The sequence below is a fragment of the Vulpes vulpes genome, chromosome 6 (assembly GCF_048418805.1).
Source record: "Vulpes vulpes isolate BD-2025 chromosome 6, VulVul3, whole genome shotgun sequence".
Classification (NCBI taxonomy): domain Eukaryota; kingdom Metazoa; phylum Chordata; class Mammalia; order Carnivora; family Canidae; genus Vulpes; species Vulpes vulpes.
In genome coordinates, this window is record NC_132785.1 from 73,712,697 (window position 1) to 73,737,918 (window position 25,222).

At 39.7% G+C, this 25,222-nt stretch overlaps 1 protein-coding gene across 13 annotated transcripts in view; it reads left to right on the forward strand.

Moving 5' to 3' along the window:
• NPAS3 (neuronal PAS domain protein 3) overlaps positions 1-25,222 on the forward strand; it is an 832,714-nt gene that overhangs the window by 594,966 nt on the left and 212,526 nt on the right. For all 13 annotated transcript variants that reach the window (XM_072761402.1, XM_072761394.1, XM_072761396.1 and 10 more), the window contains one exon: positions 5,943-6,032. In XM_072761402.1, coding sequence (XP_072617503.1) covers positions 5,943-6,032 — 90 coding nt within the window. The remainder of the gene's footprint in view (positions 1-5,942; positions 6,033-25,222) is intronic.

Consider the following 25,222-nt stretch of genomic DNA (forward strand, 5'->3'; position numbering starts at 1 on the left):
CTCAAGGCTGGATGTAAGGCTTGAAGTAGCATCCCAGAGAAAAAAGGTCAGCACTTTGATACACAGCTTCCACAAAATGGAATTTTAATGAGCAGAAGCAAAACCTGATCTCCTTGCTCAGAAAGCAGATGTCTTTGTTCTTTTCATGTTTTAACATTTCACTAGCTCAACATCTCTCCTTTTATTCTGGTAACTCTCCTCTAAGAACTAAGAGAGGCCGTCTGTGCCTCTCTGCACTGTTTTCTCACCTAAGATGTTTAGATTTATGTGTTTTAGGAAACTCTTAGGAGAGGTGTTTTGAGGCACCAAGGTTTGTTGTTCTGGAATTCTTTTTTAGTGGGCAAATGCTCAGATGCAACTGAATGAATCTAATTTGGTTGTGATTGGAGAACATGTGGCTTTGGGTACATGATAATGACATGAACCTGTGCTATACCTCTCATGTTACTGACTCATGGTGGTGGGGAGGGGGCAAAGGAAGAGACACAGAAGCCAGAAAGCTCTGGAAGATTCCTAAGAGTTAAAGCCCAAACCTTTGATGTCTGCTTTTATCCACTTTGAGAAAATATACTTGACTTAGATTCCTAGTTCTAAAAATAAAGCTTTTGTTTCTGCACAGTGCTTGATTGTTAAAACTCAGATTGCAAAGACAAAATTTGGGAAACTTTTCTTCCCCATAAACAGATACATGTGGGTACTTCTGGGCATCGTCCCAGGCTCCTTGAAGTTGCTGGGAGTCCACATGTGTGTGCACGAGCAGTATAGCATCACCTCCTGAGTGCAATCAGAGGGCAATATGGCATTTTAATGAGCTCTATCAAAGTGTTATTGTATCTAAAGGCCAAAAAAATTTAAGAAACATTTTTTTTCTTTCTAACTCTTTTATCTGCTGCCAAAACAGAGTGGAAAGATAGGTACTGAAGCTCTGTCCTCACTCCTCAGGCCAGGCTTCTTCTGTGCTTTGCCTACTCACTCAACTTCTTTCATGATGATGGAGGCATGGTTCCAGAGCAGACTCTCCTGGTTTCCAGTTCTGACCCATCGCCCAGAGAGCAGAAGAAATTTGCTCATACAGCCTCTCCTTATTAACAGCAAAGATGTCTTAGCAGTTATAAAATACTCTTCTCTAATGGCTTGCAAGCTTGCATTGTGCTGACATCCATGTTCTGTTCCTGCTCTAACAGTATTTTGTCATAACAGTGCAAAGGCCTGGGTTTGGGGAGAAAGTTGAGCCTGTCAGAGACTGCACTCTACCATGGATGGGTATTTTCTGCCTAGCCTGAGCCTGAATTAGAAGAACATCACAGATGCACGGTGCATTGGACATGGAGCACATGCATGCATTTAAATCACGTGTATCTTACTTTTTTACTGATGTAATTGTGAAATATGTTCTTTTTGCATTCATAATTAGGGGGTGGAACAGATGGTGAAGGCTTAGTTTAAAATAATCTGTCATTAAAATAACCTAGCCTACTGGTAATTCTTCATTCTAACTGGAGTGAGGTCATAGGAAAAGAGTTTGGGGTGATTTTTTTTTAATTTTTTTTTCTCTTCTGCACTGGAATGTGGAAGAAAGAACTGCTAATCTCAGAATGGTTATATACATGAGAATTACCCCAATAAGGGCACCAGAGTAAGATTTCACTCTGTGAGATTTGGCTGCGGTGGAATATGTGGGGTGGGGAAAAAGCAGAGACAAAACTACTTTGACAAATATAAATCCATTTAGCACAATGCATTAAACATTAGTATACCTTCAATCATGAAGCTATAGTTAGTTTCATACCCTGCAAGGAAATAACCTCATCATTTGACAAATTCTGTTAGAGGCCCTCAGCTTTCCGGGTTAAGAAACTGTGCCTTACACTTTATATGTTACACTGATGTCAGGGGATATAAATTATAATTACAGGCATTATTATTCAGAGATGCTGTAGCTCCTGACTCGTGCATCCAAGCCTCCCTCCTGCATGTGTACCTCATAGACTTACCAGGATGTGACAAAGGAAATCTCCTATCAGCCCTGTCAGGATGGCTAAGAACTGGTTTTAGTAATAAGAAAACTGTCTTGATAAATCAGATACTAGCATGCCTTTAAAATGTCTGTTTTACTGTTTCTTCTAAGATTTTGTTCTCCATCTGCTTTGAGGAAAGCAGATAGATTTCAGCATGGCTTTATAATAAATCTTCTCAAGGAGGGACTAGCATTAACATTTGTGTAGGTTCTTTTTCATCTTAATCCAACCTTAGTTAATAATCAGAAAATTCTACATAGTGAGTAAGGAGATGTAATTAACCCTTTGACCCCAGAATCTTAATTGGCGCCTGTTGAAAACAGTGGGCAGTTTAAAAAAAATTTTAAAAAGTAGCCTGCAGTGATTGAAAAAGCTCAGAATGTAGTAGCTTTCTTGATTCAGAATTTTTCAAAATTCCATAGAACTTTCAGATTAATCACATTTAGTTCCCAAGATTAACTGATTGAATGCTTCCTTCCACCCGCCACCTTTTAAGACTAAGACACATACATTAAACCAATATTGGTGCTACTCTTAAAACTTTTCTAAGCAGCAGAATAGAGCTAACTATGGATAGGGACGTCCCTCAGTCAGAAGGCAATAGCTGTGTGAAGAACAACCTTGCCAGTCTGCTGCTGAACCAGGTTCATAACCCATTTCCTTATTTGAAAGGTACTCACATCTGAGTTTTGGACATTCTTCTCACACTGTAGATATAATTGGCATGATAAATATAAAGGTAAAAAAAATTATGGCTAACCAGGTTTTTTTTTTTTTGGTTTAGTTTAGTTTTTTGTTTTGTTTTGCATCTGTGATGACAAACAACTAATCTGACTAGTTGTGTTCTTCCCACACCAAATTGGCTGTTATTTTTAATTGAATTGACTGGATGCTTTGTGTCATGTAGACATAGACTCATTTTAATCTCACCAGGAAATTGGAACATGTGTCAGAGCCTCTGCTTTGCCAAACAAAACTGGCCAGTTCTTAGATCACTGCTGCTTAATAGCATCAGATGTTTAGCCTCCAGAAATTTTTTTTTCCTTACTATGATGCCCAAACATCCTCTACCGTTTTTAGTAAATACATGAGATAGGAACCTAACATTATAAAATCACAATCCCTTTTAGTGAGAAAATAAAGGATGTGTGTGACTGGCAAATGACCCACACTAGATGTTTTGGAGAACTATGAAAGAATCTAGTCTAACTCTGATCTTCCAAATGGTAGGAGATATCTCAGACTCTGTCAGACATCTGTGGCATCAGAATCTGCAAATACTCTAATAGCTGCATGACCAGGACTTTTGCAGAAGATAATTTCCATCCCTCTTAGTCATTCTAGCATATGTGACTCAGGGGAAGGAGTACTGAGCTTGGAGGTAGAACTGCATTTGCTAAGCCTTGATTGAGCACTTGTTGCTAGATAAAGATAAATAAGACATCACCCACTGGTTTGAAATTTGGGAGTTGGATAAGCCAGTCAGGACCATACAATGTCATCAACACTTTAACAGTATTATTGGGGTACAGCAGATTTAGTCGTAGCTCTGCCACCAGCCGACTGTATGGTCTAATCCAACCATTCAACATCTCTGTGCCTCCGTTTTCTCACCTGTAAAGGGTTTGGAGTTATAGGAGGTTATATCTATGCCAGTTTCATTGGTCCTTTCTTCTCTCAGTAAGCCTTTCAACTGTCATCTGTTCCCATGAAAAGTTCTCCTGTCTCCTCTCTCTCTCTCAAATCTAACAGCAGCATTTTAAGGTTTGAGAAGATGGCTCACACAGTTCTCTATGATTGTATGGCAGGGCAGGGCCATTGGGTTGGGTGGAAAACCTGTCCATGGAGAAGGTTCATAAGGGGGGAGAGCCATCAGAAGATGTCTTATGTGAGGTAAAGACATGTTGAAATAAGATCCTTCCCAAACTTCTACAAACGCTGTGCCACACCCCAAGCTTGGAGGATTGGCTCTCACCAGGCTCCCGAGTGGGTGTCAGTGTTATCAAAGTGAAGGAGTCCACTGAACAGCCTTTTTTCCCTGTCCCATAGCTGATTCCAGGAGAGAGATTATGGAGCAAGGTGACAAGGTGACCTCTTATGGGAGGGACTTGTGGACTCTCCTGTCATCTCACTTCCTGGCTGTCTCCTAACAGTGGGATTTGTCATCTGAACAAACCGTTCAAAATCAAGTGCTGATATTTAAGTCATAGGCCTCGTCTTAGTATAGTTTCGCTTCAGAAAAGCTGAAAAGCTGATATTAATTTAATATCAATCAGAGAACCTTTGTTTTTAATGGAGTCAGTATTGTCATTAATTCTGACTATCAGAGTTTGAACCCAAACTCCATCACTAACTAGAGTCAGGCATGTCACCTACCTTCACTAAGCTTCAATTTCCTTGTATATAAAATGTAAATAATAACATAATTATTTCAGTTGATACTTGTGAAAATTACAAGATAACACGTGTAAACTGCCTAGCACATGTTGCTTAATAAATGGATGATGTCCTGACTAGAAGCTTGTCTATCACGTAATTTGTAATGTAATCGTGTAATGTGACTTTTGAAGTGTTTTCGCAACCACCTAAATCAGAGGAGGTTGGGTGCTACTCACGGTCTCTGACCAGTAAGATTCTGAAAATGGGTCAGGAAGCATGGAATCCAAATGTTATGCTACACACACAAACACACACACACACACGCACATTCCCCTCCATGTACCTACATACATATAATATGAAAATATGTATATTTCACATATACGTTTAGAGCTCCAAAAAAAGGTTCAGTATTTTAGGCAACTGAAATGATTGCTGAGATTTGAGACCGTCCATTTTTCTACCTGAATTTTACATGTTACTTCCACCTTTCCATGTGTAAAAATTATGTCGTTAATTTAGTGTTGCCGCATACCTTGTTCCCAGTTTGGGTTTCCTGTTTTTTCCAAATTCGCAGCCTTTGTAAAAACCACTAATCTTTGAAACTTCTTTTCCCATACAAGCATTACTTTGCCACCTACCTAGTTAAAGATAAATAAATAAAGCAAAACAAAAGACAAGGAGGATTGAGGGTATAAAATGCACTTGAATTGCAAGAATTTAAAACAAATGTACTTACTCTCCCTTTGAGTGGTATATTGCAGTTGGAGTCCATGATGATTTACACAGATCGTCAAACTGACAAAGCAACCCTCCATTTGGAAAGTAGACAAAGGTTTCAGGAGTCACAGATGATGCGTAGCTTCCTTCTCTCCCCACCCCCTTTCTTTTGTTTCCATTTCAGGAACTGTAATAGAATCTAGATCTATCACAATAAAACTTAAGCAGAGTTTTGCAAGAAAGGATTACAGTTTTGTAAGGTTTCAGCCTATAATCATTCACCCATAATGTATTGACTTTTCCTGTTTGTTCTACCACAATAGGCAGTGGTACTGAGAAGGGTATAATCCTTTATTAATTAGCAAATTATTGATGTCCACAGTAGCTCAAGTGGTGATTTTACTTGCTCTTCATATACGGACCTTTTTTTTTTCTCTTGTTTCATTATAATTTCCATTTCTGTTCAGCTCTTTAATGGAGAATCTGACTGATTTAATCTTTTAAACTACTGAATTCAAAAAAAAAAAAAAAAAAGACAACAGCTCGTAAAATCACCACGACCCAATTTTGTACATGAATTTAATGTATCTTGATCAAAATGACAGAGACATAAGGAAGGCCTCGAAATAAAGGAAAGCCTGTAGTCTTCATTCAGACCTTGAGTTTGTTCCCATACAGGGCAATGGTGAAACATCTTAGGACATTTGTTAGATGTGAAGAAAAAAGGGGTCTTAAATTCAGTAGGTGTTGCTTTGTGTCACCTGCCCTATTAATTAAATCTCCATCACATGTTTTTTTAACTTAAATATATTTTTTTTTCTGCAGTCCCTGGATGGCTTTGTATTTGCACTAAATCAAGAAGGAAAATTTTTGTACATTTCCGAAACCGTCTCCATCTACCTAGGCCTCTCACAAGTAAGTACAACAATTTAGATTCTTGACGGTGATTGTGAAGGCTCCTTCTGCCTCGTACTTTGCCTTCTTCAACGGATATTCTGCTTAGCATGAAGTATCAAATTTATTCTTTAATGGCCCCTACCTGGCTCTTCTCTCAAAGTCAGTGAGAAAATTCTGTCCGTTCAGAATGTTCGGAATCAACCTGTGCTCAAAAACTTTAGTTCCCCCCTTCCCCACCCCACAAGGATCATTATTAATTTATTGAGAACAAATGAAGTTTCTTCCCTCAGTTGTTTTGAACTTTGAAACCTCTGTGCCCGGTAGGAGAGGGACACACTAATAGTGCTTCCCTTGTGTCCTATTACTGGATGTTTATAGAGTACCCTGCATTATCCTGGGACCTGACACAATGACAGGGAGTCATTTGGAGTCAAGAAATGCTGAAAGAGACCATTAAAATGTGTTGCAGGGAGGGTTCCAGCAAGGGTATATTTTGCTGCCTTTGCAAATGCTTCCTAACACTGAAAGACAATTTCATAAAATAAGATCGCCTTTCATGATGTGCGGTTTAATTTCTCGCACGTGTCTGTCCAAGGTTGAAACAAAAGAAGACAGGAGGCAGCTGGGGCAGGGGACAAAATCCTAGAGGTTAGCTCTTGATATCCTCCCTGGAACACACAAATTTTACTTAGGTTCAGATCCCAGGACACAGGCGGCATCTCTAGAATGCCAACATCCCCTGAAGAAAAGTTTGCAATTCCACTAATTATCCAGATGTGGGCTTTTTTTTTCTGTAAAAATACTGAACATCTGGATATTTGTGCCCACACAGGTGATTGGCGGAGTTTGACCCTTTTCATCTGGTGGTTTGGCATGAGGAATACACAGCCTCGGTGGGAGGGATTTTGTGTGGATGTGATGAGCTGCCAAGTTGGATAATCTACTTCTCATTCAGTTGCCCCTTGGAGCTAAAGATAGAGATAAGATTTGTCTCTCTCTCTTCTTCAGCAAGACCCACCCCAGACTCATTGCTTCTGAAAGTTGGCACCACTCTAAGGAGGCATCCAGCATGGCTGGAGCATTTTGGCTGTTAGTGAGTTTGCTGGGTAATAGCTAAATCAAGAACGACATTGGGAAATAATAAAGAAAGATAGTTGGCATCTGAGGAGGGTTGGAGGAGGAGGAGAAATGCTGCCAAATTTGATTATTTACTGTTGAGAATCCAAGCGAGGGTCCATTAACGCTTCCTTGAAGAACATGCAAGCTATTGGCTATAGTTTATAGAGTAATTCTGTTTTATGTGGGTTTTAGCAAACCAAATTCTACAAACCAGGGTATTGTTAACTCACTATTAGCATTCTTGCATCTTGTTGAAATCTCTGGTTTCATAATAGCCTTTAGTAGGCTTTAAGCCTTGTCTTAATCTGTTTGGGACCTAGTTTTGAGAATCTCCAGTTTTGAGATGGGTGTGCCACTATGTTCCTTCAAACTGTACAGAACTGGAAACACCACTGTTTGTTGTTCTGCAGTGCCCATATTCATCTGTTTTATGCAGAGTACCCAACAAAGTTTAATAAGCCAGTGAAGAAGAAGGATGAATAATTAGTTTAAGCAGGTAAATGCTAATTAGGGAACTCCTGAAAAGCATCCATTATATACTAGCTCAAAACACATTTTACAGCCCTGGTTAGTGGTGTAATCCAAATTCTGTCAAGGCGACTGCATTTTCTGTAATTGAGATGTGTATGTTTGCTTTGCATAACAGATGGCTCTGTATGCTTAGACTGATAGCTAGGAAAATAATAATTGCATTATTCTGGCCAAAAGAATATTAGCTCTTGGGTTTTGGCCATTTCAGTCAGTCCTCCTGCCAGCACAGCATATGCACATATATGGATTGGATTTTCAAGGAAATTGATGCATCTGGAATAGTGTGGCCATCTGAAATATCATCTGTTCAAGAAAAATTTGGCTTTAACCCTGTGCTGGTTTCTTCTTGAAAGCAGTGTATTTCACTGCTTCTCTACTGTAACATTAAGTCAATCTTTTCCTAAAATCGGAGACAAATAATTGAGGTTTCTGCAGAAGAAAGCAGCTGTGTAGACATGGTACAGTAGCTGGCACCTTCTGTGCAGCCATTCCCTGCTATTTTCATGTGATGAGTTTTAAAGTGTATATCAGCAGTCAGCATCTTGACTTACCCAGGAGCAGGCACTGTACCCTCAGTGGTAGATGTGTTCAGTGTTGCCAGCAATGGTGGAACATGCAGGTAGAAACTGTCGTGAGGTACAAGACAGAGGTCTTCATTTGGAGGCACTGTGCAACTGAAATGATGAAGTCTAAGTAATTGGAAAGTGATGTTTGCATATGGTGACGTAGGTGTTTAGCATTCAAAACTAAAGTTTAAGAATACTTCCGAATTAACGTGAAAATAATCCGATAAGAGTGCAGTATGTTTTTAAATGCCTAAGAAATGAGAATAAATTAATCTATGCCAAAACTTTGGGAAGGGATTTCCAACCCAGTAAATGTTAGGTTTGAAGTCCTAGTAGGGTACTTGACACTTAACCCTTTTCATGTTTCTTCAGTGTTGTTGGGGTATGGGGTCCTCATGAGTGACATGCTATATAAAATATACTCAAAGTTATTCAAGTAAGTACATACTTTATCTTTCACACACACACACACAGACACACACACACACACACTCACACACACACTCACACACTCACACACTCACATACCCTTAATTGAATGCAAACCAAACACTGTGTCCCACAACTTTGGCTCAGAAGTTATTCCATCAAATTTTAGTCAGATATAAGGAGTCTATGAAATTATGGTCCCTCAGGCCCTTTTTAAAAATAGTTTCATTAAATAAAGACAAAGCAGGCAGCCCCCATGGCTCAGTGGTTTAGCGCCGCCTTCAGCCCGGGGTGTGATCCTGGAGACCGGGATCGAGTCCCACCTTGGGCTCCCTGCATGGATCCTGCTTCTTCCTCCCTGCCTGTGTCTCCGCTTCTGTGTGTGTGTGTGTGTGTGTGTGTTGTGAATAAATAAATAAAATCTTAAAAAAAAAAAAAAGACAAAGCATAACTATCAAAGACTTACCCAGTGAAGTTGTGAAGTTGTTGAGGGATATTGCGAGGATGTCAGTTCATTAGAGCATATTATATCTGCGTTTGTAACTCTCAAAATATCCCTTCCTTGGTTTTATTTTCCTTCAACATTTAAATAAATATGGTGGAATTTAAGTAGATTATGTTCAGGAAAGAATTAAGATTATATTTTGCCTTGTGAGAAAACTAAGTAGAGATACTTCTGAGCTCTGCTCTGTAGTGTGAGTGTAGAGACAGAGTGCATTTCTCCCCTACACTCCCTTGAGTGTAACAGCTCCTGGTGGCCATTGCATAGTGTGGTGGCCATTCTCTCTGAAGTATTTTCATATTGTCAGGATGATGGGAATGAAGGGATCTGTGATGATGTTTGAACCTCCTCAGCAGCCCTTTCGACTTTGCCAGAGATAACGTACTTAACTCAACATCCGAGCTGTGTTTTCAGGTGATAGAAATATGCGCTGTTGACTTGCTTCCCTAGGTAAAGCTAATTCCCAGTTGCTCACTGTGGAGACTTCTACTTAAAGAAAGAGCCCCAGATATCAATACTGAGTTTGGTTTGTGTGGAGATTAAATGTCTTCTTATACCTGGTGATAGCATTCAGAGCTGCTAAAAAAAACTCTACTCTGTAGCTGTCATAGACTAAACATAAGTGAAAATGAAGAAAGGTAACAGTGTGTATTCCCTAGCACTGAAAGTGTAGGAATAGTACATAGCCAGATTTTATGAAATCTCTTCCAGGGTATAAGGGGCATAATCACCAAAGGATCCAAAAGACTTTATATGATAATTTTTTTAAAGTCCTAGTTTGATATAGGACTTGGAGAAATAGTCATTTGTTAGCTTATACCAAAGGAATTAGTTTACATAAATACATATAATAAAAAATAATGGCAAAATAGAGGTAGGGTATAAGGGAAAAAAAGACAAAAGTAAGTCATTTGTTACCATGTAGCAGGAGAACACAATAGATGCTCTATGAAAGGGTATAAATAGTCTGATTAAAGCTTCACATTTAGCTATGAGCTTCCCAGTAACCAAAGCAAAAAGAGAAATACAGCTATTCATCAAAAAATCAGGAAAGCATCGCATCCTAAGGAAAGCAAAGATTTCCTGGGACTGAAGTATAAAAATAAATCTCAGATACAATCTCTGTAGGGACTAGTTTGTAGATTATGACATACTTATTTGCTTCCATTGGAGTTTATATGCAGAGCAAGGCTGTGTTGACCATGTAACAAATATGAACAAATGTATTGCAGATCTCACAAGCAGACAGGAGACTCTTTCCCCCTCAGATGTTGGTGTTCCAAAAATCATTCTGAGTGATTTTCTAAACATCCAGGCCTTATAATAGCATTGACCAGTTTGATGGTTTATGTGCTTTTATAAATCAGCTTTCCCTCATCCATACACAAATCCTGCATTTTCTCTTAAATACTAATGAGAAGTTTAACATTAGAGTTGCCAGAGGCAGAGGACATGGGTCTCAGTTAACCAGAGGATAAAAGAGGACTCCTATTTTTTTAAACATTTTTCCTTGAAAGTGGGGTGAGAGATGATGATTCTGATGCACACCTGTACCAGCAAAATGTTTTCAGTTTAACACAGGGTCTTATTTAAAATAAAATAGGATCTAGAGCAAACTGGGAAATTAACAGATTTTTACACTGGGATATATTTAGAAAATACCCTGCAGCCAGCTAACCACTCTCTTGAGATGCTCCCTAAACTCCCCACCAACTACCTCCGGTGCCAGCTTGCCTGAGTCACTTCTCACCCAGTCCCCATCCCAGTGGAAGATAGGTCCTCATTGTCATAAGCTAGCCAGAAGGTAGCTGCACACAAGCTTACAAATTGGCTGGTTCCAACACAGCTTGCTGAAAGGGGAAGGGTGGTTGCAGACAGAAGGGCTAATAACAGGTGAAGGTGAAAAGGGGTGAATGATTATTTTAAATTTAGTCTTTTTTTTTAAGCCATGCAGATATATTTACCACCAACTCCTTTCCCCATCCTGTTGTTGTTCTCCATATTTTGGATTTCGCTGCATTTGTTATATAGAATGGCAAATAAAATTACAGCTACAGCACACAAGTACAAGGTCAAATAAATGACAGAGCTCAGTCTATTTGTGAAGCTATTCTGAAAGGGAACCATGGTGCCAAATGTGGTTTATTTGAATAATAAAGAAGAATTAGATTCCCCTGATAACTTGGCTGAGGGCCAATAAATCACTGGAGGTTAAAGATGCTTTGCAACTGCCATGTCTTTCTTTTGCTTTTCCGAAGTACACCCTCAACTCTTCCGTTCTACATTTTTCAATGCAAATCAAGTTGAGGTTAGTAGGTGGTTAATATTCTCGCTTCCATGCTTGTAAAAGATATATATATATATATATTGCTTTAGTAGGGTGGAAAAAAAAAAGAAAACATTAGCTTTCCCTACAAGTTATTACTCTTGTTTGGTATCATCACATCCTAGAGAGCTGGAATATAAAGACAAAAAAGGTATTATTTCAGCGCAGCACAGGGTTTATCATAATGGGGCCACGTGCTAGCATTTTTTCGGTTGGTGTTCTAATTTTAGGCAATTCTCACATAACTTGGGTTCCTTGAATAAACGAATACATGGAGCCCTCCACATACTGCTTTGTGACACACCCCCCCTTTAAAGGCTTTCAAGTGAACACATCTCAACATAAAAAAAGAAAGGAAAAGAAAAATGTGTAATTTTCAGCAGCTTGTATGTTGTTTTTTCTTTCCCCAGCAAGTCTGCATTTTTCTCCTGTACTAATCATAAAAAGTTCATCACTTCTTGGTGTAACAAAGAAAAATGCCCTTTTGAATGTGGAAGCTCTGAGGGTTTAGAGACTATTGAGAAAATATAAGTATCAAAATAATTCAGAAACAGTACAAGGCCCAGTGGCACATTATCAATTTACAACATTTAAATTGATAAATGCTTGGTGGTGAAGGCCTACAAGGGCACTTTGAAAAGCAAATAGCGACCTGGTGAAGAAATTGATTTTTCCCCCCCGAAAATGACTGCATGATGCATCATTTGACTGCATGCTGTCCGAGTGCTTGACAGAGATAATCTCAGCAATCCCATGGGTGACCTTATCGTTCTCACCAGGGCAACTTTGTCGACGTTACTGACTTTGTGCATGTCAAGGTTCCTCCCGGCAGGATCCTTTGGGGAAAAAGTTCCTCTGTTCGATCCAGATATTGAACTGCTCCCTCTTCCCCCTTTTCTTCCCACCCCACCCTCTCAAATAGGCAAACACGCCTCTTTATTTCATCCATAATTATGAATGAGCCAAGCAGGACACAGCAGCTCTGTGCTCCACACCTTTGTTGAAATCTTATTATTACCTTTGAGGTCAGGGGGGTCCTGCTGATACCTTATATTAGCAGGATCTTTTTATCAGAAAGGGTAGAAGAATCCCCTCACCTTCCCCCACAGTGCTTTCCCATTTTTAGCGAAAAATGAGAAATGCTGGCCAGTTGCTCTCTCCCTCGCAAGGTTTGGTTTTGGTTTTGTTTTGATTCCCTCACACGGAAAGCTTCTGAAACTGTTTTTAATCCACCCCCTTTCATTTTTAATAATGTGGTTTCCTCACCCTCCAGGGACTCGAGGGGTTTCTCTGGTTACTTTACAATTATGTAATCCTGACACAAGGCCCAGGTCACGCGTCGCCCTGTGCTCTTGGGCTTTGCATCCCAGTGGCAGCCTCTGTTGCGAGGATTCGTTGCAATCCGGTGAGGCTTCCTCAGGACCACTGGTGTTTACAAAATATTTTTTCTGCCGGAGAGGAATAATTGACAATTTTTTATGCTTCCAGTTTTTCTGTTGGTATACTTGGATGTGTGTGTGCGCGCACGCCTGCCTGTGTATCAGTAATCTTCCTGCCACACGGCTTGTCGTTGGTAATTACAATTCTTGATTAGCCACTTCTTGAAAGCAGCAAACACCCTGCCTGGTTTGGCACCCTCAAGCTACAGTCCCCACTGGCTCTGACACCCTCAGTTCACCATATTCAACCCCTTTTACCTCCTTCTTTCATCCACAACATTAATTCTGAGTGAACAAGACGTGCTTCCTTGCTTTTGACAAGATTTGCTGCAATCTCATGCGACAAAAACCCAACACTCATTCCAGATTCAGAAAGTAGGATTTATAACAGCATTTTAATTTAATGTTGGATGTCGAACATATAAAGAGATCACAGTAGTACTAGAGCTGAAAATTGATGCCTTTTTTATTAGTGTCCTCTCAGAAGTGGGTGAGACGCTGTTTGTGCAGTGGAGCACAGAGCAGCACAGTCAGATGAATGAGGATATGCTATCTGCAAGGAATCATATTTCAAGCCACTGTCGGCCTCTATTGATGTGCTCAGAGTTGAAAGGTTATGCTAGTAAATGCCATCCGAATTTCCAGCATTAGAAATCGGTAGAATAATCTGCTGGCTGTCACTTTATGCTCAGCCTAAATGCACTGCATGAGGATGTTTTACTTATTTTAACTTGAAATTAATTTCTTATTGCTGGAGCATTTCTTTTCTCTCTTCCATGCATTCATCAGTCCCCAAATGGGACCAATTTTTAACAGGCCTTCTGAGTAAACCAAAGTCTCTGAAAGAAAATGAAGGAAATCTGCATCAACATACATGAGAATTATAGTCCTCTTATTTATTCCTTTGAACATATTTTACCAGGCACCGAGACTAAAACACAGAAAGTCCTGCCTGCCAAGGGGGCTCATCTAGTTAAGCTGTATCACAGCATCACAAGACAATAAAACATAGGCTCACCAGTTTCAAATTGATAATTTGAAGAACCTTTTACATGGATTCTTAATTTCTGGAGTTCATATGATCAAGAAAAAACAAGAAAATGAAGTGTCTTCATTTTATGGGCTTGGGAAATGTAAAGGCAGAAAGCAATACTTTTTGAAGAGCCAGCTTGTTTTATTTGTGTGGATAGAATGATATTTTCACTCTGGTTTTTAAAGTAGAGGGCTGAGCAAAAGTAAGATGGAGAAGAAAATTTAGTCATCATTCTAAGTCTGTAATTTATTCATTTTTAAATAATGAAATGGTGTTTTTCTGAATTAACCCATGTATTATTCATGCAGGCGTTGGCAATGTAATATCCCCGGTTTTCTGGAAAGCAATGTACATTTCTTTGCCTGACAAGCAGTATTTTCTATATGGTATTAATTTAATGGCTTATTTTATTATGCAAAGTTGGAAAGTAAAGATAATTTCTGTCTATAATGTGGTGCTTACATAGGCAATATATGCAAAAGAATACCTCCACACCTAAACCAGCTATCCTTCCTCACTTAGCCTGGACCCTGTGAGAGTGATGAGCAAAGGCACACTGCTCATATGAAGAATAAGAAATAACTTGACCTCTTGGGAAGGGGGTCACAGAATCGTTAAATTCATGTGAAATCCAAATTTCATTTCTACACACACACATTCAATCTATATTGGGTTTTAGCTCTTACATAAGAAGACATGGTTTTCATGACAGGAGTAACATGGCAACAATTTCAGTGATAATTTCAGTTGGAATATAATAAGGAAATTGACTTTAGGTTTTTGCATAAGTTTTAGAACTAGGCTGATAACCTGGAAATCGATGCCACTTTTAGACAACAAATGCCCTGTGGCTTTTATCCTTCTTATTCCCTCAGCCCCCTTTGGATGACAGTCCAAAGATGCAATCTCTTTTTCCTAAGTAGTCATTTTTAAAGAGACTGATAGCAATTGTTCCAATGATTTAGAGCATCTTTTGATGTACAGGCCTATATGTGTGTATGAATGTATAAATTGCTTTCTTTTCTTTATGATTGGGCTTTTTATGCCTACTGCATTTTTGTCTACTGATAGAAATAATTTCCAAAATGATTCACCAAAACAACAAACTAGGTTTTCCTTTGGGTGTCTCCTCCCCTTTCAGCCTCCGTCCACTGTCTATTTACCACCTTCAGTAATAAACAAAAACTTCCTCTGATGCTGTTCATTTGTAATATGCTGGCAGAGTAAATCTATTAATTTCAATAAGTAGGCAAACTTTTTGAGAGCAAGAGAATGTGTGCAGGAGGGACTTTTCCCTGGGAAGGAAAAAGAGTGGTTTCGGATTGGATTTTTTTCAAGACGAGTTCTGGCCCTGGGCAGGAGTGACAAAAAAATACCTGTGTGCCAGGTGTGGCGTTTTGTAGATCTCAGAAATCTGTCATAAGTGCAGCATTTGAATTCAAGTAGAGAACCAGACATTCCATTTAGTTTTTTTTCTACATTTTGGAGAAGCAAGCTGTGTATCAAGCAGCCTCCTCCTTTTTGGCCTCTCTCCCCGGTAGGAGCCTAGCTTTAGAACCACAGGCAGTCCCTTTTAGTAATGCTTTGCCAAGGAAACAATAGAAGATTGCCTCTCGATTAGGAAAGAGCTAAGGCTTTAAGGAGCATAAACACATACATGAATCTCTGAGTTTTACTATCGCTCTGAAGTCTGTCTGGACTTTTAAGTGTTTGTTCCTACTGTATTTATTAGATGCTTAAATCTGGTTCATCAAAGTCTCTAATTGTTAAACCTGATACTTTGGGGAGTTTAAAAAACATTTGTGCAAAAGGTACTTGTCTATACATAGGAGAAACACTGAGAATTGTTTCCAGAAAACAGGAATGATAGCATTAGCTAGTTCTGGTTCTTTCCCATGACCTGTATAGGATTGCTTTCTTTTAAGAAATGTTGAGGCTAGCAAAATTGCTAAATGACAGAATAAAAATTATTTGTATTGCAAGGTGCTCCTGTAAGTGGTGAATTTCTTTCTTGCTTTTAAATATCCATGCAAAGAATTATTATCTACTTGATGAAATCAAAGGGGGGGTTGTCAAAGAAAGAGAGAGGCACAAAAATTAAAGTGTTCAGAGGCATTCCGCTTTAAGATCAATCAAAAATGACTATGTGGAAATGAGATTCTGTTGGCAGATAACTTTTTAAAAGCGAGCAGGGCTCACCATTCCTAGCAAGTATGGGGATCAGCCTCAGTCACTCAGTGTAACAGGAGTGTTATTTGCAGCCCCCTGGTTCGGACGATCAGACCATGCACTCTAGTTGGCCAGGATCACTTCAAGCCGCCATTCACCAGAGGTTTAGCATGCTTGTGATGTCCTGTCTACATATCTGTGGGAATGACAAAAGTCTACACATCCCTCAGGACAGAAGATGCAAATTAGAGGAAAATAAGAGGTGAGACTGAGAACCAATTCCCTGAAATTAAAAAAAAAAAGAAAAGAAAAAAGAAAAAACATAATTTTTCCAGTTCATTAATTAAAATTGACATTGGAGGGTTTGCAAAGACCAGGAAACGACTGTGCCATTTCACTACATTTCAAAACCTTTTCACTTGAGCAGACAAGTAAATCATGCAATTACTGGGACTCATTCAGCTCTTTAGTAAAAACACAGGCCTGCAACCTTGGGTGTAACATACATTGAAATTAGAAGAGTTGAACTGAAGATATTTCTAAAATGTCACAACTGCTCCGTGACACGGGATGATATGTTTATCCATTCATTATCACCGAGAACACCTGGGGCGGTGCTCAGGAAATCAGATAGTGCCTTTTAAAATAATTATAAAAGAAGCATAGATTAGCAAGCTGAGGGGAAAATAGACAATCCTGAATCACGATGTTACTAATTCTGATCTGTTTGGGGGCATCAGCTTCCAAGTCACAACAGTATAATAACTGACTGCAACTGTCAGCAGCCCTGAGGAGAGAGAGTGCCAAGTACGACTATTTCTAAAAAGCAAATGTTTTCCTGGAGATGAAATCCCAAGCATTCATTTTCTGTTTGTAAAATGAAAACACCGAGTCCATTGGTGGTGTTTCTGTTGTCAGTTTCTTGATCCCTTTTGTCTAATAGCCCTTCGGTCTTTGGAGAAGCCAGAGAGCCCACCCGGACTTAGATCCAGGAGACCTGGTCCTGGTCTTGCCTTTGCTGCTAATCAGGCAAGTGACCTTCCAGAAGCCCGGATCTTAATTTTTCTTAAGTGTGAAATGAAGGAGCGATTTCTCAGGCTCCTTCTTCTTTAAAACATGTGCTCTCTGAAATTCATTCAACACTGGACATTTTCTCCTAAGCACTAGGGTAGGGGCGGAGGAGGGGAGCCTGGAAGAAGTAGGCTATTTTATTTTTAACCTTCAAAGGAATTTAGTTGAGCAGATGCTACCCTGAACTAGTCAGAGTAGGAAAGAAATAATATGGCTTTTAAAGGGCACATCTAGCATATCTACTGGGGTAAAGTAATTCTGGCAATGCTTCAAAGGATATAACTTTTGATGGTAAAGTAGGTAGGCTTTCGAATGAAATCACATATGGCAGGCTGTCAAAGTCTCCTACACTTTCAGTACATTTATATAAGTGCAAATGGAGGCTGCGTAGATGGGGCAATTTCCTGCTAAGACTGCTCTCAGATTATCTGATATTATTTGACTAAATTATCTCTGTAGAAGCTGAGGACAACTTTTATGATCAAATATTTTGAAATTAGTTTTCCTCGTTGGCAGATTATCTGAAATATGAATTGCTCTCGTTTGAGCACTTGAAATTGAAAGGCTTTGGTAATAGCAATTATAGAAAAACAAGGGTACTGAAGTGCTGTATATCACGCTGAAGGGGATATGTTTATAGGTCAGTGATGTCAATAACTGTAGTTCTCCCAGATACCTCGCCATTACCCTTTTATTCTGGGCCAATTCAAAGGACAGACTGACTTTCTTTTTAACAAGGGTATTTCATGTTTGAGGGTAAATACTGAATTTATTGACTCCAGACATTTAAACATAGTCAATTCATATTTATTACGTTTCCCAAACCTTTTATAAGGTGTGTGAGGATCTAAAAAGTATGAACACACTGAAAATGTGTAGAATTCTAAGTAATTCTGAGCTGTTTTATCTGTACGATTGACTTGTGTGTTCCTGCTGCCTTCTCTGTGAAACTTTTGTATCAGTCACTCTGTAGACCTTCTCTGCTCCTATTTATAGCTTCACAGTGAACAATAATTATAAATAACATTTATAAAGCCCTTACCATGTGCCAGGCACTGTTCAAAGCACTTTCCTACCATTAAAATGTATGCTCCTAACCATAAGACTATCCCTATTTTATAGATAAGAAAAGGGAGGCTTGGAGAAGTAAAACAGCATGTCCAAGGTCCTACATCTGGAAAGTGGCAGAGCTTGCATTTGAACCCATCCCACTTAACTCCACAGCGCTCATTGTTAACCATTATTGCCACCTACCTCTGGAAAGTTTTAGGTGATTAACAAGTAGAAATAGTCAAAGTTTATGGCTTAAGAGAAACTGAGGCATGGAGCAATTGAGTATCCTGCTGAGAACCGTAAAATAGGTACTCTCACAATGCCACCGTGTATAAATGAACTTCTGAAAACTTTGGTAAAGTTACATGGATCTGTCCAAAAATTCAGATGTCCAACATTATTAGAAATTTTACCAGGATTCGATAGCAAGGCCAATTATCAATAATAAGGGTCTAAATCCAGGAGACCTGTGACATTTGCCACATATTTAATGTGTATCCATTCATGCTAGGATTCAGCTAAGACTGAATGGTCCACATGTGTCCAAAACTGTCCTGAAAACGGATGTTATTAGGCCTGGTTCCTGTCTTCAAGGACCTAGTGTCTTCGAGATGCCATAGGCATGGCAGCCAACCCACAGTGACCTATAGATAGTTGATGTCAAATATCTTAATGAATAATGAATGTCACACATTACAATAAAAAGATGCACTATAGACCAGGGGAGCAGAGGATAAGGATGACTACCTGCCTGGAGAAGTTTGAAAAGGATTTGCCCCCCAAAAATGATTTTTAGGTCAGGCCTTGCTGAGCATTTCCCACATGGAAAAGCGTAAGGTGGTATTCCAGACAAAAGGAGGCATATCTGTGAACTCATTTTTTACCATAAGAGATGCATCTCGAAAGTTAAGAGAGGGCCAGATTGGAAAGGAGGTCCTAGGAAGCTAGGGAAATTGAACTTTCCCCTTTTAAACCCTGGGGAGCCATAAAATGTTTTAAAGGGAAAAGTGAAATAGGAGATCTGTGCTTCAGAAAAAAAAAAAATTATTCAGGCCAAAAAAAAAAAAAAAAAAAGAAGATGATGGCATCTTCTAATTAAAAGACAGTTAAATGGTCCAAGGAAGAGATTAAAAATGAATCACAATAGGGCACACACCTATGGAAATAAAGAGTAGGGAATGGATTTGAGAGGCCTTTTTCAGGTAAGATCAATGCCTTGGTGACTGATCAGATGTGATGGGAAGCAAGGAGGAAGTGCATTTCTAACACTAGTTCCAATTTAGAAGTGTGGTATTTGAAAAACTTATAGAACATCTGTTGGATACATAGCCTTTAGAGCTGGAGAGAATGGGTTTATAGTTACAGGTTGGAAAGGAGTTAGCATAGATGTGTACCTGTACCTGAAAGAGGTAGATGAGATTACTAAGGATCTTGAATTTGCAGTTCAAGGAGAAGGAAGAAGGGACCACTGGGAAAACAACTCTGAGAAGATCCCAATTTACAGACAGGTAGAGGAAGAGAAGATGGTATATAAAATGAAGTACAGATGATAAGAAAGTGCCCTGGAGAGTCTCTTCCCTTGAGAATAACCTAGAAGTTGTCATTAGGAAGGTCAAAGAAAAACACATTTTTCAGAAAGGATGTGATTGCATGCCCAAGAGTTAGAATACTACAAGGACAGGGAAAAGCCATTACATCCATTGGTTAGAAGATTACTAGTGACGTGAATGTTGTCACTAACACCCTGAAGGCTGAAGGCAGAATGCAGGAGGTCATTGAATGAGAGGTACAAATGTATTAGGTGTGTTAGCCTTTCCAAGAAGTGCAGGGATAAAGAATTTGGGTAGGAGAAGGGGAAGGTGCAAAGTAACTTGAGGGAGACGTGGGGTTGACACATCTCATTTTTAAGCTTAGATGGCTTTACCATTAGGTTGAGAAGTTAGACATGTAGAAAAGATATATTAAAGATTGAAAAGAGGAATAATCTTTGAACCCAGGTCTCAAAAGCATAAGCTTGGTAGTGTGAAGACCATGAACCTGAAAAATAAATAGGACTATTTCTTGCTTTTCTGGTGGAGAAAAGTTGGGGAATGGAGTTTGGAGATAGAGGTGGGGAAAGAGAAAGAGAGAGATCAGTTTGGGAGGAATTCATAGTATTGTTCACCTGGGTGAAGGTAGAGCCAGGAAAAGACTCTGTAGTTGCTTTTGCTGGCATTGATCAGCTTTGGTTGATCCACACAAGGGTGCAACTGACAGAGACAGGAAGTAGCAGGGATGCCAACTGTAAAGAAAGATCAAAGCAGGCAAGGCCAGTCGCAGGCCAAGGCCAAGGTAACTCCCTTTTCTGTCAAACCTGTTGGTGGTATCACCCATGAGCCAAAAACCCTAGGACATTCTGGAGGGAGAATGGATTCAGTTGTGGGCCAACACCTCCTGTGATTAACTAGAACCATTTAATGTAGCTGGTTAGGCATCAGTGTGGCCTGTCAACTCTGCCAATCCCACTGGCAACTGATGATGAGGTCCACTAAGAATATGAGAAGCGAAGATTCAGGAGTTGTATGCATTACTCCCCCTACTAACACCTGATAATTTGTACAGAAAGGGAAAAAAATGGAGAAGGTATTTTCTGTAATAATTTTAAGTTTAAAATCCCATCTTTGCTTCTTTTCTGCTTCCCTTAAATCACATATAAGCAGGGACACCTGGGTGGCTCAGCGGTTGAGCATCTGCTTTCAGCTCAGGACATGGCCCCAGGGTCCAGGATAGAGTCCCATATCAGGCTCCCTGCATGGAGCCTACTTCTCCCTCTGCCTGTGTCTCTGCCTCCCTCTCCTTCTCTCTCTCATGAATAAATAAATAAAGGCTTTTTAAAAAAAAATCACATATGAGCGGCCCATATGATTGGTGATTTCATAAGTCTCTCTTTGTAGTTTTTACAGTGGTCTTTATTGTTCTCTCTGAATACTGAGGCTCCCACATTCCTGTTCTCCTCATCTGCTTCTCCATCCAATCAGTACATGACCAGTAAAAAGAATATCTTGCAGATGTACAAGGTCTAAGAACATTACAATCCTTCACTGAACTCTTGGTGAAGGAAGCGATTTGTTTGTTGTCTGGAGTTTATTTTGTGGTGAAAAACAAAGCCTTTAGGCTTTTAAAATCCATTTCTCATTGTTCTTTTTAATTGTCACTGGTTATAAAATAGAAAGCTGTTTAATAATTGTTAGGAGACTTCTTCCATCTACCATAGCCATGATTTGGTTTACATCAGACAAAATGTAAATTCAAAATCTGGAGAACGTGTCTCAATCCTGCTTTTTGTTTCTTGAGAGAGAGACTAGAATAAAGGAAATAAAAAGATGGGGTGAGGATTAAGAAAGAATAAATAAGAGGGACACCTGAGTGGCTCAGTGGTTGAATGCCTGCCTTCGCCCCAGGGTGTGATCCCGGGGTCCTGGGATCAAGTCCCACATCAGGCTCCCTGGTAGTACCCCTCCCCACCCCGCCCCCCTTGTAGCCCACTTTAACTCTTGGTTTGCCAAGTACCAACTGGTGGCAAACTAGCATTCTGCAGATCTTTAAATGGAATGTGTAAAGTAAGCCATGATATATGCCCACTTGCAAAAGTGGGCCTATTAAATGAAACAAACGCCGTCCGTGTCTGTTTCTAGCTGAGGTTATAATGTGTGAGGTGGTCGTGAGAGCCAAATTCCCCTCGCCTTCGGTGTCGTAAACCACGCAGTTTATAGTAGCATATGAATTTGTAGAGCTGATTGTTTTATTATATTTGAGTGTAAATTTTTCATCCCTTTCAGTTCTCCCACCATTCTCAGAGAATACAGGTTTTGTGCTGATACGATGTTTCCCAGCTCTAGGCATGGCCTACCCCTACCACTGACTGTAATTTACTTTTTGGTGTCTGTCGCCTTGAGCTTGCCTTCTGACTAGCTTGTTGAATGATGTGCTAATCCATTATATTTTTCAGACAAGTGTATCGACCAGTATAAACAGACTGGAGGGCACAAACCTAAATGAAAGCTATACTTCCCTGAATCATTTAAAAAGCTCCTGCTTGGTGGCAGTGCAAAATAACTTGGCTCTGTACATTAAGTAAAGGGGAGGGAGATCTCAATAAATAAAACAAAAAATTGAAATATCCCTGCCTGCAGGAGCTTAGTCCAAGTCTCAAATGTTCACCTTTATTCACCTCTATTTTTTTTTTAACATGATCATCAGAAAGGGCCTCTTTAAAATGCCCTCTCCTAATATAAATCTAGAGTGAAACACAGCATTCAACATCTCCTGCCACTGGTGAGCATTCTTACTCGATCCCCAAGTGTCTTTCACTTTCAGTCACTTGCATAACTGCACCATGTTTATGCAAATAAATAGCAGAAAGCAGGCACTCAGAGGAATTTCAGCAGAAAAATGAAGTCTTAGCGCAGGCCCTTCTGAGTCTCTCCCCTTGATAAGAGATGTGGGAATGGATGGCCAAATGGGTTGGGGGAAAATAAGTTTTGAATTAATCTTCCTTTAAAAATAAAAAATGTCAGCTGAGCCTAAGTCCTTCGATTTACAAGACCAAAGCCATGAGGTAAAGATTTATTGGTTACAGGGAAGTCTGGGTGGCTCAGTGGTTGAGTGTCTGCCTTTGGTTCATGTCATGATCCCAGGGTCCTGGGATCAAGTCCCACCTGCATCAGGCTCCCCAGAGGGAAGCTGCTTCTCTCTCTGCCTATGTCTCTGCCTCTATTTCTCTCATGAATAAATAAGTTAAATTTAATTTAATTTAATTTAAAAAAAAAAAGATTTACTGGTTTCAGTGTGAGTCAAGACTCAGTACTTGGTGAAACTTCTGGTCCGTACATTCACATTTAGCCTGGCACCAAGTAACATTTTGAAAAAAGGTGTGCCTCAACTGAAAATACAGCACAACCAAAGGAAAACAGTTTCCTGATGATAAACAAGGGCTTGAGTTTTTTCTGACACTTTCGATACCCATTTACTTTTACAAAGGGTTGTATTGAGAATTACTCCTATCTCTTCAGGTTACCAGTATAAAAAATATGAACCCATTCTTCCCAAATCTCTTGCTCTGCTTCCTGAGGTTTGTGAGGTGTACTGTGTATTTTCCACCTTTGATTTATTCTTAATGGCCAGACACAGACCCTGATAGACCCTTCAGTCTGCGGAGAGAGGGGGAGGTTTCAGAACACATTTCTGAACCTCCCACTGGATAGTCATGGGCGTTGGGTAAGGCAAGGTATGGGGCTTGTATGCCCATTTGACAAATGCAGATACTAAAAGTACTAGGAACAAATGGCCAGGATCACAGAGCTGGTAAGTGGCTTCATCTCTGACTTCCCACTTCCTTTCTTGGACAAACCCAATCAATGCTGAGACTCTTACTCTCCTGCTAGGGAAGGGGCCAAACTGAGCGTGGCATGGATCTCTCTGCCCTCTATCCTGACATAGCAAGTGCTGCCATGCCACCAGCAACCCAGCCCCCAGTGAGTTTTACTTTTTGGGGGGATAAAGGAAATTAAAACATTGTTGAACAAGAATGTTTGTGGAGATGCTGAGCAATAGCCCTTATGACAGCTTAAAATTCCGAGCCTGCACATGCACAAACCTGTATAAGGAGAATCAGTGAACAAATCCTTCCCTCAATTCCAAAAGCAAATAAAAGGACCCTTTGTGGCCACACACAACCCTTCTTTGATCTCTGGTGCAGCATCTCTCAGCTTTGTGCCAATTTTAAACATACTACATGGAGTTTGAAATTCACTTCTGGGCCTCAGACAGCCGGTTGGGTCAGCATGTTCTTTCTAGTTATTTCTAAAAGAAATTACCACCCACAGCTCTCTTTGCTGTTTTGAGAGTTCTAAACTCATTCTTCCTTTGCCTCCTCCTCATGTTGTAAGTTGGATGGACTACTGCTAGCATTCCTCTGCTCACTCAGAGGTTTGGCCAACAGGGTTGGTAATCTATCCTACATTTATCAAGGGCACTGAATAGATATTTATTGACTGAATGACTAGGTGAATATCCTTCAACTTCCATGGAGTATTTTCTCATATGAATAATCTTGCATTCAGGAGCTTTCTAATGAGACAATCAGTTCTGAACTTTGTTTTAATCTTCCACTTTAATGGACCAAGGGGAGGCATGACTAGGATCACTTGTATTTTAGGGAGACTGGTTTGATGGGCCCAACCTACTCATCATCTAATCAAGCCAGAGGAAAAAAACAGTTATCTTTTCTCACAGAACAATACGTTCAAATAATGAAGGTAGTTCAAACATTAGCATCGACATAGCAGAAAGTGGGAGTGAGCTTACATTTATCAAGAAGGTCTGTGCACCAGGCTTCATATTAGCAGCAGGAGCATTAACAACAGCAGCAACTTCTATCTATTTGAGCAAATGATATATGCCAGAAACTACACTTAATCCTCTACATATGATTTCTCAGTTAACACTTGCAACAATGCTATGAGGTAGAGTCTACGAACAATAACTTTATGAAGTAGATTTCATCATCTCCATTTTATCCATAGTGACTAGTACCAGCCAGAGAGCTCTAACCTCTCTGATGAAAAGGTGAGGGCATTGGGGCAGGCTTTGTGGGGAAAATGAATCCCAGGGCATATCTTAAATGTAAGTCCTCTTATTCATATATCTCAGCAATTCAGACTTCATACCAAAATGAATAAACAAATACACAAAAAAATCTTTTTTGGATTCAAATAATAAACTTGTACAATCAGAAAAGCCTCATATCTTATTGGATGACTTGGGCTGGGCAGTTGAATGATCTATAGGATCTCCCTATGTGACTTGACAGATTTCATATCTCAGTTCCTTGGTATTTTCACCTGTAAAACAAGAATAATTATTCAGCCTCTCTATATTTTCTAATGAGAGATGATAAAGATTGATGAAATATAGATGCATGGAATGAAGG